We start from the raw sequence: 16,414 nt of genomic DNA, 5'->3' as shown, positions 1-16,414 counted from the left end.
CACCAGTTCCCCCTGCACCCCGGTGCGTGCCAGCCCCTGAACCCACGGGGTCCTCCCGCCCCCCGGTGTGGGTGTGTGCCACCCTCCGCACCATAGGCGACCGCTGCATCCCGGCGTGTGCCAACCCCCGCACCCATGGCCTCCCCCCTCCCCTCGGTGGTCCCCACGCCCCCCGTTTTGTGCCACTCCCCGCACCCACGGGCTCCCCCGCTCCCGGTGTGTGCCGGCCCCCGCACCTCCGGAGGTCACCCCCCCTCTTCACGACTCCCCCCTCCCCTCGGGGGGCCCCCGTCCCCCAGTGCGTGTCACTCCCCGCACGCACGGGCTACCCCCGCCCGCGCCGGTTCGACCTGCAGCACCCGGCGGCCCCGCGCGGAGCCACGTTGGTCGGCGGAGATTCCAACCGCGGGTGGGCCGCCCGCCACCGCGGCCATGGAGGGAACCGGGACGGGGCGCTGTGAGTGACCAGCACCGGCAAGGGGGGACTGCCGGGGGAGGAGAGGCGATGGGTGTGCGGGGGGCCGGGGGACAGGCAGGTCTGGGGATGCAGGGGGATGGGGGCTGGGTAAATCTGGGGCAGTCGGGGGGTGGATAGGGAGGTCCGGGGGTAGGGGGGGATGAGGGGAGCAGGCAGGTCTTGGGGTGCAGTGCGATCTGGGGGGATAGGTAGGTCTAGAGGTGCAGGGGAATCTGGGGGGACAGGTAGGTCTGGGAGTGCAGGGGTTGCTGGGAAGAATGTACGTCTGGAGGTGCAGCGGGATCTGGGGGTGCAGGTAAGTCTGGGGGTGCGGGGGTTGGCCAGGAAGGTCTGGGTGCAGGGGGATCGAGGGGGACAGGTAGGTCTGGAGGTGCAGGGGATCTGAGGGAACAGGTAGGTCTGGAAGTGCAGGGGGATCTAGGGGGACAGGTAGGTCTGGAAGTGCAGGGGGATCTAGGGGGACAGGTAGGTCTAGGGGTGCAGGGTGATCTGGGGGAGAGGGGGGATGTAGGGGCTGGTAGGTCTGGGGATGCAGAGGGATGAGGGAACAGGCAGGTCTGAGGGTGTGCGTAGAGGACGGGCAGTAGTGTGTAGGGTCCCAGGCACCTGGCGACAAACAGGGGGACGTGTTTGAGGAGTTGTTTGGTGGTGGGCAGCCGGGCTCCCCACAGTCACGGGTGCCTCCAGCACCAGCTGTGCCAAAGGATCCCAAACCTGCAGCTGTGTCCCCCTGAGTGCTGGCTCTGGGCCCCCGCTCCCTGGTGCCAGCTCTGGGTGCCAGCTGTGGCCGTTATTTGGGAAAAAGGGAAGTTGGAAACTTTTCCTCCAACCGCCTGATGGGCCTGGCTGGTGTCACCGTCATGCTGGTGCCTCCCCCACGTGGCTGTGGGAGGTTGCTGTGCCAAAAGCCTGCCTCCCTTTCCCAGATTTTATTTTGGGTGGCCATGGGGACTTCCAAAAGCCCCCCCAAGCAGAGGGCTCTGACGGGCACCCCCATCACTGCCCAGGTGAGCGCCTGACTGCGGCCGAGATGGACGAGCAGAGGACAGAACGTTGCCTACCAGTACCTCTGTCACCTGGAGGAAGCCAAGCGGTGGGGCTGCAACCAGGGAGCCCCTCGAGCTCAGATTTGGGGGGAAAAAGGGGTGCAAAGGAGAGGGGAGGGGAGGGGGTCTAGGTGGGGGCAGCTATAATGCTGCAGAATCTTGCCCAGACTCTGGGGCTTTGTGGCCCTCAAAGATGCTTTTGGGGGTGGTTTTTGGGGGGAGGCTCTCAGCCAAGCACCCAAACTGAGAACCACCTGGCAGCAAAGGGCTGGAGGCCAACCTCCCCTGCCAGGGGCATTTATGGGGAGGGGTTGAGGGGGTCTCCTCTGGGTGCTTTTTCTGCCTGGTGGGATGCTGGGATCTGTGATGTGCCCCATCTTTGCCCTGCCAGCTGGATGGAGGCCTGCCTGGGTGAGGGGCTGCCTCCCCCCACTGAGCTGGAGGAGACCCTGCGCAACGGCGTCCTCCTGGCCAAGCTGGGCCACTGCTTCGCCCCGGCTGTGGTCCCGCTGAAGAAGATCTACGATCGTGAGCAGACTCGGTACAAGGTAAGGCTGTGACACCAGGGGTGTGTTCCTTAGGGAATACAAGTTCAGCCTGACTCTAGCTCTGCTTTTCCAGGCAGCTGGGCTTCACTTTCGGCACACGGATAACATCAACTACTGGCGTGATGCCATGAGCCATGTGGGCCTTCCCTCGGTAATGTCCCCCCTCTGCTCTCCCTGGCCAAGGACATGCTGGCCTCTGCCCTGTGGCAGCACCGTGAGGAGTGCTGGTGTGGCAGGGGGTCTTTGTCTCTGCCCCCACCCTTGGACACCATCCTGCCCAGGGACCGTCTCGATGCCATCCCCCCTGAGCTGTCTCTTGTCTTTCTGGCAGATCTTCCACCCAGAGACCACCGACATCTACGACAAGAAGAACATGCCCCGGGTGGTCCTGCATCCACGCACTCAGGTGGGTGGCCTGGCCTGGCTGTCACCACTCATGAGCCGCTCATGTTTGTGCTCACGAGCCCTTTGGTGGCATCACCCGCCGGCCTCGGCTGCCACAGAAGCTTTGGGAGGGAGAAGCAGGTGATGTTACGGTCATGATCTGTCTTTCAGCTTGTACCTCTTCAAGCTGGGGCTGGCTCCTCAGATCCAGGACCTGTATGGCAAAGTGAACTTCACAGGTATGCTGCTGTGTAGGGGGACCTGGGCTGGGGGCTGGTGAGAGGGGTTTGCCATGATGTTTTGGGATCCTGTGGCAGGAGGGGTGTGGGGAGTGAAGATTTTGGGTGAGCTTTGCCAAAGCTGCCTCAGGGATGCTCACCCCAGTGTGGGGATTTTCTGCACCCCTCTGGTCTGGAAGGGGAACAGGGGCTCTGCTGGCTGCCCCCGCTCCAGTGCTGTCTCTCTGCTCTGCTCCAGAGGAGGAGATCAACAACATGAAGCGGGAGCTGGAGAAATACGGGCTGCAGCTGCCTGCCTTCAGCAAGATCGGCGGCATTTTGGCCAATGAGCTCTCAGTGGACGAAGCAGCAGGTGACGGGTGCCTGGTGGGGAGCAGGGCTGAGCAATCAGCCCCTGGATACCAGGTCTGAGGCCAGCAAACTTGAGAGGTGGTGCTCTGGGAGGTGGTGGTAGTCTGGGATGCAGCGGAGGCACCTGGTTGCTCACCTTCAGCCCCGCACGTGGCTGCAAGGGCTGACACAGCCCCTTCCCACTGGCAGCACCGGGGGTTCTACATTACCTGTTCTTGCTGTGAGACACCAAGACTTCCCACGTTCTGGAGACTGCAGCTCACTCTTTGGTGGTTCCCACCATCGTGCATGGAGTGGCCTTGTCCCACTGCGTGCAGGGTTATAGCGGATGGTCCATCTCACTCCTCCATGTCTCATCTCGCCCTCCTCCTTCCCACCTCGCCTCCAGTCCACGCCGCGGTGCTGGCGATCAATGAAGCTGTGGATCGGGGGGTGGTGGCCCAGACGATGGAGACCCTCCGCAACCCCAGCGCGATGCTGCAGGACCTGCGTGGGGAGCTGGCGGGCGCCTACCAGGAGGTGCTGCACCGGGCGAAGCTGGAGAAGGGCAGCAATGCCAGGAACAGGGTGAGGAGGGCATGGGGGGCTCGGGGGGAAGCAGCTGGGAGAGGAGCAGCCCCTTTGCTGATGGGTGCTTCGAGCTGAAGGGGTCCCTTAGCCACAGACCAAGGGACCTGGTGATTGCCGGGTGAAACACAGCCTGGGAGCCCTTGTGCTGAGCAGAAGATGGGGGAGATGATTCCTCTTTGGGGGCCTAGTTGATCCCCAGGGCTTGGGATTGGGAAATGAGCCCAGGCACCTGCAAGGGGCCCTGCTGTGTGCTGTGGGGTGAGCGTGGGAGGAAAGCTCAGGGTGAGGAGCCTCTCTCCAGTATCTGCAGGTGATCCCTGAGGGAGAGGATGTCTATGACCGGTGTCTGACCCAGGCTGAAATCCAAGGGAACATCAACAAAGTGAATGGTGAGAGAAGCTGGGGCTTTCTTCTTGGGGGGGCTCTAGGGCTTATAGTGGGACCGTGGTACCTCAGGGCATGAGGAGGGTGATGGATATAGCAGGAAGGAGTGATGCAGACCCATCAGGGATCAGGGCTGGATGTGCATTTCCAAGGAGAAGTTAAAACGACGGGTATGCAGGCTTCAGCTATAGCTGCCTTTGCTCCCTGAAGCTGTGGGATGATTTACCTGCTGACCTCTGGGATGGACTGGCCTCTTGTAGTGCACGGGGCTCTGGAGGAGGTGGACGATGCCCTGCAGAGACAGGATGTGCCGGCACTGCACCGGGCGCTGCAGGACCCTGTCCTGGCCCTGCACTGCTTCCAGCGCGACAACCTCCAGCTCTACTTGGAGCAGCTCAGCATGGACCGGGAGCAGAAGGCACTGGTAGGTGCTGGCAGGAGCCTGTGGTGTGGGTACCTGTGCTGGGGTGCACCCCCGTGGTCCTGAGGAGGAGGAAGGTCCCCTGGGTGGGAGTTGCTCTGCAGATTGGCAGATTTCTGACAGGGTCTGAGCACGGCTCCTCCATCAGTGTGAGCAGGATGAGGTGCGAGACCCAGCACCCACCTCTGCCCACTGCAGGACCTGGGCTACCTGGAGATGCTGGACCAGGAGGAGGTGCAGGCAGGGATCCTCACAGCCAACAGGAGGGGCAAGGAGGAGCAAGCCAGTGAGTGCCAACAGGGACATGGTGCTTGCGGTGCTGCCTTGTGAATGCCCAGGAGCTGGTGCCCCTGCCAGCAACCCGGCCAAAGGAAGACCAGGCACGGCCACCTCCTGCAGCCCCCCTGTGCCAGCTCCCCTGGTCTGTCCCTCAGTGCTGCTGGCTGTCAGCCGGATCAACGCCGCCATCCGCCGAGGGATGCTGGCTGAAACCTTGGAAGCGCTGACGGACCCTGTGGCGCAGCTGCCCGATGTGCACCCCTTTGCTGCCCCCCTGTACCAGCGCCAGCTGGCCCTGCTGCAGCGCCAGCACCCACGGGTGAGAGACCCCCAAGCACGGGAGATGAGGGGGATTGGTGCTTCCCCTGTGCCCGGGGGTGCTGGGCTGGAGGAGGGGATTATGAGGGATCAGTGTCTCTGTCTGCCCCGGGCAGGGTGAGCTGGCGCAGGAGGAGCTGTTCGTGGCTGTGGAGATGCTCTCGGCTGTGGCATTGGTCAACCAAGCCCTGGATGTCGGGGATCCCGACAGGCTCTGGAGCAGCCTGGTCAGCCCTGCCCTGGGCCTCTCGGGAGTTGAGGATGCAAATGCACAACGGTGAGAAGATGGGCTCTGTGTTTGAGGTCAGTGTGGAGAAATCCAGTGGGAGGGGATGGTCAGTCGGCCTGCACTTTTTGTGGGTTTATTCCAGCAGCCTCCTGCCCTGTGCCTTGCCTTTCCCCTCTGAAGAGCCAGGCAGCTGGCTGTGGCAGGTGCCATCCTGCTCAGAATGCACTGAACCCTGCTTGGAATGCACCAAGCCGTTGCCCTGTGTCTCTCCTTCAGGTACTTTGAGGACTTGCAGCAGCTGAAAGGCCAACCTAGGGAAGCGGAAGCTGAATTCCTGAGCTGGAATGACATTCAGGACAGTGTGAACAGCACCAATTCATTGGTGCAGGATGAAAATGACAGTGAGTCCTGCCCACATGGGGTTTGGGCGTGCAGGGCGGTCTGCAGACACCCCGGGTAGGGAGGTTGCACTGGGATTCCAGCCCCAGTGAGACACCACCCTGGGCTGACTCCCTTGGGTGCCTGGAACACGGGGGGTTGAGCAGCACGTCCCTTCCTTCCCACGCAGGAGTCCACGCGGTCAGGCTGGTCAATGAGGCGCTGCTGCAGGCAGACCCCGAGAAGACGCTGGCGGCGCTGCTGCTGCTGGAGGCCGCCCTGCCCGACATCGCCCTCCCGACCGCCCAGCGCTACCACGACGTCCTGTCCCGGGCACAGAGGCAGAAAGCCCAGGTGAGGTGGGGGTCATTAGCTGTGGAGTACCTCCATGGAAGCATGGCATCCCCCCTGGCTGTTCGGTACCCCACTGACTGCATGGCATTCCGCCCTGGAAGCGGGGTACCCCAGCTTGGTAGCACGGTATCCCCCAAGGCTGTGAAGTACCCCCCCACCCAGTAGTGCAACACCCTGCAAAGCAGAAGGTGCTCAAGGGGGGCTGCCCAGCTTGTTAGACTCCATTTCCCCCCGTGCCCAACTCTACTGTCTCGCAGGCCATGGGGGATGACGGAACTGTGCTTTGGTGGGAAGAGATCCAGGAAGGGGTCTGCCGGGCTAACCAGGACACAGCGGCAGCCAGAAGGAGTGAGTGCTCTCCCCACACAGGCTCTGGGTGCTGAGCCCCTGTGGGCTGAGGTGCTGCTGTGGGGGTCAGAGGACGAGAAGATGCTGACATGAGCCCCCTCTGTTCCCTCAGTGGCTCTGGGCATTGCTGCCATCAACCAGGCCATCAAGGAGGGGAAGGCGGCGCAGACACTGCGGGTGCTGCGCAACCCTGACGTGGCCCTGTGTGGTGTGGTGAGCGCCTGTGCCAGTGCCTACCAGGAGCAGCTGGCGGCTCTGGTGGCCACCAAGAGACCAGCAGGTAAAACCTTGGGAGCTGCAGAACTGCCCCCCTCCACCTGAGGTGTTCGAGGGGCAGCACTACCCAGTTCCTGTCTGTCCTGGCAATGCAGGGAGTGAGAAGCTGTACTGGATCCGGCACAGGCTGCCAGATGGTGCCGAGTACTATCTGAGCCTGAAGACCTTTGAGGGCAGCTGGCAGCGCCCACGCGACGGCGGCCTCAACACCACACACCTGAGCCGGGAGGAGATCCAGGTACAGGCCGGATGAGGCTGGGTGGGCACCAGTGGCATCACTGGGGCTGAGCTGGTGCCTCATGTCCCCACAGTTGGTTGTCACCCGAGTGACGGCAGCGCACGACCGGGAGTGCCTGTGGGCATCCAACACCTCCTTCGTGGTGAGGCTGCAGGCTCGGCTCCGGGGCTTCCTTGTTCGCCGGGAGTTCGCGGCACGATGGCACATCCTGCGGGAGCAGCAGCCGGCTGCCGTCAGGATCCAGGTGATGCAGCCAGAATCCATCCCACCTCTGTGCACGGGGACACAAACATGGGCAGCTGCTCACAGCATCCTCTGGCGGGTCCAGCGACCTCTGGCATTTCACTCCTGGGGTCCCCCGAGGTGCTGCAGAGGGTGGTGTGGGGCTTGTTTCTCTCACAGCAGCTGCTTTGGGTGCTGGTTTCTTCTTTTCTTGTGCTGCGTTATCTTCTTCCCTTGTGTGCTCCTGATGAGAGTCATGGTGACCTCAAGACACCTCATGCTGGTGTCTTCTCTTGTGCCAGGCTTGTTGGAGGGGGTACAAGCAGCGCAGAGCTTACCTGGAGAGGTTGTGTTACCTGCGAGCCAACGCAGAGGCTGCAGTCAAGGTTGGGAAGACTCTTTGCTCCCTCATTGGGCATTGCCACCCTCTTGCTCGGCTGCAGGATGGCATCTACCCCCTGCCCAGTGCAGAGGAGCCGAGGGGGATATGGCTGCTGGGCCAGGGCAGCATGTGAGGGGATAAGAGAGAACAACATCTTGCAAAAATCATTGAATAGAATTATGGACTTGTTGAGCTTGGAAAAGCTCTTGAAGATCATTGAGTCAAACTGTTCCCCCAACACTGCCAAGGCCGCCACTAACCCATGTCCCCAAGTGCCACATGTCTGTTAAATTCCTACAGAGATGGTGACTTCACCATTGCCCTGGGCAGCCTGTGCCATGAAGAAATTTTCCCTAGTCCAATCTAAACCTCTGGAAATCCTCAGTTTCCCCTCTCCACCCACTCGCTTTGGCCAAGTGAGTCCTTGCAGAATCCGACTATTTGAACATCTCTTCCAGATCCAGGCAGGTGTGAGGATGTGGCAGGCTCGGAGGAAGTACCAGGAGAGGCTGCGCTACTTCAGGCAGAACGTCAGTGATGGGATGGGAGCAAAACAGCTCCTGGGAACATGTTGGTGGGGATGGAGGAGAATGATCTGGAGCCCATGGTTGGATCTCCTTCCCTGAGTGCTTGTGGCACAGCTGGAGGGAGAACTGCTGCATCCTGGCCAAGGGGGACACATGGGAAGGAAAATGTGCCAGGGGGGTCTGGAAGCCAAACTATCAGGCTCTGTGAGGTGTGAGGAGAGACAAAAACCACTCCAGTTCCATCAAAAACCAGGGAATTCAAGATGCTCATTAGAGGGGAAGGAAATTTTGGGGGAAAGGGAGGTATTGGCTGCAGGAAGCAAAGCTGCACCTCTGGAGTTGCTGCAGCTTCTGAAATACAGTGAGCACAGGGGAACAACTGCTGAGGAGGGTGGAATCCCAAAATCCCTCCCCGGTTGTGGACCCTCATCCCAGGCCTTGGCACACTGCCAACAGTGGGAGCAGGCAGCCAAATACCTGTCCAGCTCTCCTCCACTCCCCACGTGTGTCAGGGATGCTGTGGGGAAACATCCCCCACCCCCTTGTTTGTCTTGGCAGATTAAAGCTGTAATTAAAATCCAGGCTTTTGTGCGAGCGAACAAGGCCCGTGGGGATTACAGGATGCTGGGTAAGTGTCTGCTCATTGCTGCTGAAGTGTGAGGGCTAATTGGAAAGGGGGTTCTGCCTCCTCCCTCCCTGGCCTTGCGTGGTGGGGAGGTGGTGGCAGGCTGGCCATCAGTGTCCCTGTGGCAAGGACAGGAGTGACAGATCCTTGGTGGTTCCTGGGCGTCAGCCTTGGAGCTGCCCCTCTGCCCCCAAAAGCTTCCTGGGGGCTTTTTTGCGGTGTGTCCATGCCCTGTCCCATGTCCTAGTATGGCAAGAAGATGCTTTTCTGGGAGGATGGGGTCTCTGGGTGAGGTCCTGGAGGTCCAAGGGTTTGTGATGGGGGTGGCTGCTCTGCCCCCTGCAAGCATGCACGGTGTCGCTGTCTTGCCGCAGTCCATGCCAGGAGGCCACCACTGAGCATCGTCCGGCGCTTCATCCACTTGCTGGAGCAGAGCCAGCACGACTTCTGGGAGGAGTCAGAGGTGCTGCGGCTGCAGGAGGAGGTGGTGAAGAGGATCCGTGCCAGCCGGCAGCTGGAGAGTGACCTGGACCTCATGGACATCAAGATCGGGCTGCTGGTCAAGAACAGGATCACGCTGCAGGTGGGGAGCAGGGCAGGGGTCAGGGGAAGATCTCAGACATCTCATGTGGTCCTGCCAAAGTGCCTGAGCCCATTGGTCCTGCTCTCCATGGCATTGCAGCTTGGACTTATCTCTGCTTCACTTTTCAAGTGGTTGGAGGGGTTGGGAGGGGTTGAGGAGCACTGGGATGCCTCAAGCTCTTTCCAGAGGCTGGTTGGAATGCCGGAGCCTATGGCAGTCCCCAGCACTTCTCTCCCTGCCCACGTGGCTGCAGGAGGTGGTCTCCCACTGCAAGAAGCTGACAAAGAAGAACAAGGAGCAGCTCTCAGAGATGATGTCCATAGACAAGCAGAAGGGGCTCAAGTCACTCAGCAAGGAGAAGCGGCAGAAGCTGGAGGCTTACCAGCACCTCTTCTACCTGCTGCAGGTGGGGCTGGTGGGGATCTGCTGTGTCCCCCACAGCGGGGGGGCAGTGTGGGGACCTGGTCCCCGAGCACTCCACAACATTTGGGTTAGCTTGCTGTCCCTCGTGCCTGCAGACACAGCCGGTCTACTTGGCCAGGCTGATCTTCCAGATGCCCCAGAACAAGTCCACCAAATTCATGGAGTCAGTAATCTTCACACTTTACAACTACGCATCCAACCCGCGGGAGGCTTATCTGCTGCTCCAGCTCTTCAAAGCGGCGCTGCAGGAGGAGGTCAGGTGGGTGTCCATGGGTGTCCTGGTTTGGGGACAGGCCTGGGCAAAGGCTGAACCAAGGGCATCATCTTGGATGCAGTTATCTCCTCTGGCTACTCCCTCCTGCTTGGAGAACACACACTGGTCCATCCCTCATCCCATCCGCCCTGTCTCTCTCCCCAGGTCCAAGGTGGACCATGTCCATGACATCCTGATGGGGAACGCCACGGTGATCCGGCTGGTGGTCAGCTTCTACCGCAACGCGCGTGGGCAGAATGCCCTGCGGCAGATCTTGGGTGGCCCAGTGCAGGAGGTCCTGCAGGACAAAGCCCTTGGCATCCGTACCGACCCTGTGGACATCTACAAGGCGTGGATCAACCAGGCTGAGTCACAGAGTGGGCAGAGAAGGTCAGGCCCTGGGTGAGGAGGCTTGGCCCAACCGCAGGGTGACAGGCATTGGGATGGTGATGGGATCTTCCTTTCACAGCAAGCTCCCGTATGAGGTCAGCCCTGAGCAGGCTCTCAGCCACCCCGAGGTCCAAAGGCGGCTGGATATTTCTATCCAAAACCTCCTGGCAATGACAGACAAGTTCGTCTCTGCCATCACCTCTTCTGTCGACAAGATCCCGTATGTATCCCTGTGGTATCTGTGCCCACCCCGGGAGCACTGCTGCCTCAGAGGTGTCTCTGGCAAGGCCTTAGAAAGGAGGTTCAGTGACTGAGGTCCTTTTGCCCCTTTAGTGCTTCAGGGCTGTTTTACTGCACTGTCAGCAAGCTGAAACCAAATATCAGCAGTGCCCCGTGGGCTGGCTCTTTGGGCCACTCTGAGCGCTTTACTGCTGGTGTTGAGGTGTTGCCAGGGAGAATCTGAGCTGTGGTCATCTCAGAGGATGAAGGCTTCCTCCAGGGATGTCTGGGCTGGCAGCAGGGAAGAGGAGGGAGCCGAGGGATGCTGCAGCTGCTGGCCCCTCCTGTGGGCTCCTCCATTGCCCCAGGGCTGGGGGTTTCCTGTATCTTGAGTTGTGGGTGGTAGAGCTGGGGCAGGGTGGTCCTTCATGCTGATAGACCTTTCCCTGCCCTCTCCTCAGCTATGGCATGCGCTACATGGCCAAAGTCCTGAGGACATCTTTGATTGAGAAATTTCCCAAGGCCCCGGCAGAGGAAATCGATAAGGTACCCTGGGGCTGGGGGGGTCTGTGCCGTTTGATGGGGTTCATCTGTGTCTGCACGTGAAGGGCCAGTATCTCTTCACAGAAAGTCAAGTCCTCTGGACTTAAAAATACCTCCAAGTCAACATTTTCCATGAGCCTCTAAGGAAATGCCAAGGGTGGGCTCCTCTCAAGGGTGCCATCTCCCCTGGGAGGCTCCCACAGGGCAGTGCAAGGATGCAACACCCTTCCCTGCTGAGCCACCACCTCCTCGGGCCTCAGCCCGCCTGCTCCCCCAACCCCCAGCCTGTCTCGTGCCCTAGATTGTGGGCAACCTGCTCTACTACCGCTTCATGAACCCGGCTGTGGTGGCCCCTGACGGCTTTGACATCGTGGACATCTCGGCTGGGGCGACCCTGCACCCCGAGCAGCGCCGCAGCCTGGGCTCCATCGCCAAAGTGCTGCAGCACGCAGCCGCCTGCAAGGCCTTCAGCGGGGAGAACGCGCATCTCTGCAGGGTGAACCAGTACCTGGAGGACACCCACAACAAGTTCAGGTGGGCAGGACAGCATTGGGGTGAGAAGGCGGTTGTGAGCCAGTGGCAGGGTTTTGGGGTTGACCGAAGAGGTCCTTCTCTGCAGGAGGTTCATCTCTGCTGCCTGCTGTGTCCCTGAACCAGAAGAGAGGTTTAATATGGACGAGTACTCAGAGATTGTGGCGGTGGCCAAACCAGTCATCTACATCACTGTGGGGGAGCTCATCAACACACACAAGGTAAGGGCATAAAGCTCACAGCAAGCGAGCTCTGTTTCCTCTTCTCCCACCTCCTGGGCTTTCTGCCGCATTTCCTCACACTCTTCTGTGTCCCACCCCCAGCACAGCTCCTCTCCTCCTGACTCTTTTTTCTTTTTTAAGCAAGGAAATAACCCAGATTCTGCAGGTTTGTTGCTGCTTGTCCTTCCCTGAACATCATATCTGCTTCATCCCCTTTCGGGTGTAAAGGATGCAAAGGGGGCCCTCTCTCCCTCTTCTCCTTTGCATCCCCCTTTGCCACTGACTCATCCCTTGCACTGTCCAGCTCCTGCTCGAGCACCAGGACTCCATCGCACGCACCACGGAGACCCCTGCACGAGCTCCTGGAGGATCTTGATGAGATTCCTACGGTCCAGTCCCTGGTTGGTAGGTCAAACTCTGGGACACACCACCCACACTGTCAGGAGGAGGGTGGACATGGGGACAATTTGACTTGCATGAAGCTTGATCTGGATTCCTTCTGTGTGAGAAACTGGCCCTTTGGAGCCCAACACAGCTAGCAGGGCTCTCTCTGCCCTTGTAGGGGAAAGTGTTGCCAGCCTGGCAGACAGTGGTGCTGAGCAGGTGCTCTCTCAGCTCAGCAGAACAGAGATCTCCCTTACCCTCACTGGCAAGCTGCTGCCAGCGGCCAGCAGTGAGGAGAGCACGAGGAGCTTGCTGCTGAGGTGAGGATGGGCCCCACGGGCATTGGGATTGTGCTGGGGGCTGGGATACTCTAGAGAGGCAAGAAATCCTTGCGTGGAAAGTAAATATGTGAGCAGGGTGGTGGTCTGGAGTGGATGCCTGATCTCGCTCTGGTCTCTAGTACCAAGCAGATGCTGGTGGATGTGATCCAGTGCCAGTCAGGAGATTCCCTCCCAGAAATCCTGTGGACACAAGCCTTGGAGCACGAGGTCGGTTGAGTGAGGCTGCTGCTGGGCATGAGCTAAAAACGTTCGCAGCAAAATGGCAAAAAAAGCCCTCAGCAAAAAGCTGCCCTGCTCCTCTTGGAGCCTTGGCCACTGCTCTTGTGCTCCAACAAGAGCTACAGTTTACACAGAAAACATGTGTTCTGGACCAGGAGAGATCCACATCAAACTGTGCAAGAGGGGTTTGGTTGCTCCATCTCCTCGTGCCCCATTTCAGCTGCGTTCCAGGCTCAATGCCTTCTCATCCCTAGGAAGCCGCCACGACCGCCTCGTGCACAGGCGAGCGCTGCAGGATGCCCAGACCCCCCCAGCTGAAGCGGCACCGCTCCCTGGCTGCCAACGGTCAACTCTCCATGGAGGAGAAGAAGCGCAAGATCATCTGCAACCTGCGGCACTTGGAGAGCCTGGGGCTGGTGGACTCTGCCCACCAGTACCAGGAGCTCATTGATGAACTGGCCAAGGTGTGCTGAGTCAGCCCCCCTGAGATCCTGCTCTGGTGCTCTGAGAAAGCTCAGAATGAGGTATATTGGCTTCTTGCCTGGCTTTGTTCCCTCCAGGACATCCGGAACCAGCGGCGCCACCGGCAGCACCGCCGCGCGGAGCTCCTGAAGCTGAGGCAGACCCTGAATGGCCTCGATGCCAAGACCTTATTTTATGAGGAGCAAATTGATTATTACAACCAGTACATCAAGACCTGCCTCGACAACCTGGCAGCCAGCAACAAGTATGGTTTCTTACCAAAAATCAGTACTTTTTTATAAAAACCCATTATTTGTTTTCATTGCTCTCTGGTTGTTGTGACTCCTGGAGATGTTGGGGGTCCAAGGGACACAGGTGGCTGGAGATGAGCTTTCACCGTGTGGTTCCTCTTCCAGGGTCAGCGGGAAGAGTAAGAAGCTGCCGTCACTGCACTACACGGCGGCCCGGCTGTTGGAGAAGGGGGTGCTGCTGGAGATCCAGGACCTGCCACCCATATGTAGCCCTGGCTCCATGGGAGGAGCTGTTACTTGGGGTTGTCCTGTGCCAGGGCCAGGAGTTGGACTCGATGATACTTGTGGGTCCTTTCCGACTCAGGATATTCCATGAAAGCTTGGGCAGGTAGAGGAAAATAACCCAGGAGAGAGTGCACCTGAGCCACCATTGTCCTCCTGGGATGGGGCAAGTAGTTTCATGTAGGAGAACACGGGACAGTTGGGATTTGGAGGGGGGATTTGGGCTGTGGGTCTGGCTGCTGTGCTGAGGGGTTGTGCTGGGTGGGTGACCAGCTCCTTGGTTGCCTTAAAGCCATGAAGCTCCTTCTGGCAGTGAGTGGCTCTGTCCCCTCAGGTTCAAGAATGTGATTTTTCATCATCCCCTGTGAGGAATCGGGCAAGTTCCAGGTGAAAGCCAAATTCATGGGAATCGACATGGAGCGCTTCCAGCTGCACTACCAGGTGGGGAGCCTGTCCTGGGGCTGCCGGTGCCCAGCAAGGCCAGGGAGTGCAGGGGACAGGTGGTGTGCCCCCGCCTGCAGTTTTTGGGGGACTCAGAGTCCACAGGGAGCCCGGCCCTGAGCTGGGGACAGCCTTGTCGTGCATCTCCCACTGCAAGCCCAGCTCTGAGCTGATCCTTCTTCCCGGGCATGGGGCTGGCAGCAGTGACGGTCACCTCTCCCACAGGACCTGCTGCAGCTGCAGTACGAGGGCATAGCAGTCATGAAGATGTTTGATAAGGCCAAGGTCAACGTTAACCTGCTCATTTTCCTCCTCAACAAGAAGTTCTTCAAGAAGTAACAGGGGTGGGGAGGGGATGGGCTACGGGGATGGGGGGGACCAATGAAAACCTGCCAAAGACACCTTGGGGTTAGTGATCCTGGGCTAGGGAAGTTGCTGCTGGCCATGGATCTTTCCTGCCTGGACACAGAGTGCTTGAGCACCTGCAGCCGGCTCAGCCCCAGCCCTGGGCACCCCAAGCTCGGTACTGAGGCAGTACCCGACCTCCTCACAGGAGGATGTGGCTGCCAAAGCTTTTGCAGCGCGTGTTGCTTTTAAAATCTGTTTTTTTCGTGGGTATTTTGGCTGTTTAGTTCCTGTGTTGCCAACAGCCAGCTGCTCAAGGACACTATGGATTTCTGGACACTACACAGGTTTTTAGTCATGCAATAAAGGTATTTTAATATATATATATATATATATATATTTCTTCCTCACAGTAAGGCCGGAGAAATGTCAAAATCAGTCTTTATATTGGGGGGTAGGAGAGGGGCAGAACATAGAGGCAACAACTGCTTGTGAGGACATTCGTGGCTGTTCCCTACTAAACTGAGGTGCAATAGGAGAATGTTGGTTTCCAAAGATGAATTTCATTGCTCTCCAGCCAGGCTGAGAACAGATAAAAAGCAGGGTGGCTCAGAGCCACTGCTCTCCCATGGATGCTGCAGGGCACCAGAGCAAGGACCTCCCCTTTCTGGGTTTGCCTGGTATTGGATGTGGAGCAATGGCACTGTCTCAGCTGGGATGGTGATGTCTCTCCCCTCTTTATTTGCTCTGGTGGGAGCAAAGTTTTCAAACGTGGATAATGATCGAGTTTGTCCACGGATGCATTTAAAGCACTTTCTCTTCATGTGAGCCCCTTCCCTGGGATGGGAAGGGAGCTGGTGGCAGTCCCAGCCTCCTCCCAGCCCTGTCTCCATCAGGCAGAGGAGCAGCAAGTCCAAACCTGCTCCATAAAGGAACTTTTTGGGGGGATTGGATTTGGAATCTCCCTCACTGCTCAAGTAACTGCCTTGGGTTAGGGTTAGCCTTCAGGCTGGCTCAATGGTACCTCATCTATTGCCATCTGGGGCTCTGTCTTGTCTTTGAAAATGTGTTTGTTGTTGTGAGGGTTTTATGTGTTTTTTCTCTCCCTTCTGTCATATAAAAGCTGCAAACAGTGCTTACCCTCATCCCTGCCCATGCTGGATTCCTGCTGTGCTGCCTCTGCTTGTTTACTTTAAATAAAGTTGTATTAGAAAATGCAGAATTGCTCTGGATCATTGTTTCCCCGTGGTCCTCACAAGCCTCTCCCCTGGCTTATCAGGGTCTTTCAGACTCATGACATTCTCTGCAGTCTCCCATGTCCAAAGAAGGTGCTTGTGGCCGTGGGCACCAGCCTTAACCACTGTTAGATGGGGACCGGCTCCCTCGCAGTGGTGCGAGTCAGGCACTGAGGCACCGACTCAGCTCTTGCATGGGGAATTTAGGCCACTTTCAGACACATTTAATTCTTAAATAAATACTATGATTACATCTCCTAAAGACTATGATTATATCTCTACAGGAGTGAAGCAGGATCAAGCTGCAGCACTCTTCCAGATTTAAAACAGGATCTGTTGGCTGCTGTGGGTGCTGCTCTATCTGCAGGGAGATGATCTGGAGGAGTTGCTGCTGCATGTTCCCATTACCACGCTGGGGTTTTTTTATTCTAGTTAAGTATATTTGTTTATTTTTCTTACCTTCCTTGCCTTCAGAGGAGAATCAGCATGTCTCTGGCTGTGGCTTGGTGTGGTTTGTTGCCACCAGCCACCTCCCACAGAAGCTGTCGGATTTGCAGCAGCAGCATTTGGCACAATAAAACCATTTATTTGGGATGTTTTGGGATGGAGGAGAACTTGAAGTAAAGACTCCACATAACGATAATAATCCCTAGCTCTTCATTAAGCACAGTCGCAGCACGACTGGAGGGGACTC

The 16,414-nt window shown here is 58.5% G+C and overlaps 1 protein-coding gene across 1 annotated transcript; it reads left to right on the top strand.

Moving 5' to 3' along the window:
- Window positions 1–1,301: 1,301 nt before the first annotated feature.
- Window positions 1,302–15,840, top strand: IQGAP3 (IQ motif containing GTPase activating protein 3). Its single transcript, XM_032713077.1, is given in 40 exon segments — window positions 1,302–1,522; window positions 1,524–1,571; window positions 1,916–2,072; window positions 2,146–2,223; window positions 2,404–2,459; window positions 2,461–2,478; window positions 2,628–2,695; window positions 2,934–3,047; window positions 3,435–3,613; window positions 3,918–4,005; window positions 4,261–4,424; window positions 4,620–4,707; window positions 4,856–5,019; window positions 5,135–5,295; window positions 5,524–5,648; window positions 5,816–5,979; window positions 6,237–6,327; window positions 6,440–6,607; window positions 6,699–6,841; window positions 6,915–7,085; window positions 7,366–7,449; window positions 7,904–7,975; window positions 8,531–8,600; window positions 8,972–9,180; window positions 9,434–9,586; window positions 9,699–9,862; window positions 10,022–10,246; window positions 10,326–10,466; window positions 10,927–11,011; window positions 11,310–11,542; window positions 11,628–11,760; window positions 12,065–12,099; window positions 12,101–12,165; window positions 12,323–12,464; window positions 12,605–12,692; window positions 12,959–13,168; window positions 13,265–13,431; window positions 13,583–13,686; window positions 14,034–14,140; window positions 14,366–15,840. Coding segments are annotated over 40 exon segments (4,860 nt in total). The 5' UTR covers window positions 1,302–1,508; the 3' UTR covers window positions 14,480–15,840.
- The last annotated feature ends 574 nt before the right edge of the window (window positions 15,841–16,414 follow it).

The sequence above is a fragment of the Chiroxiphia lanceolata genome, chromosome 29, assembly GCF_009829145.1.
Source record: "Chiroxiphia lanceolata isolate bChiLan1 chromosome 29, bChiLan1.pri, whole genome shotgun sequence".
NCBI lineage: Eukaryota > Metazoa > Chordata > Aves > Passeriformes > Pipridae > Chiroxiphia > Chiroxiphia lanceolata.
Note: the sequence above shows the minus strand (reverse complement) of the source record. Positions and strands in the feature narration are given on the sequence as shown.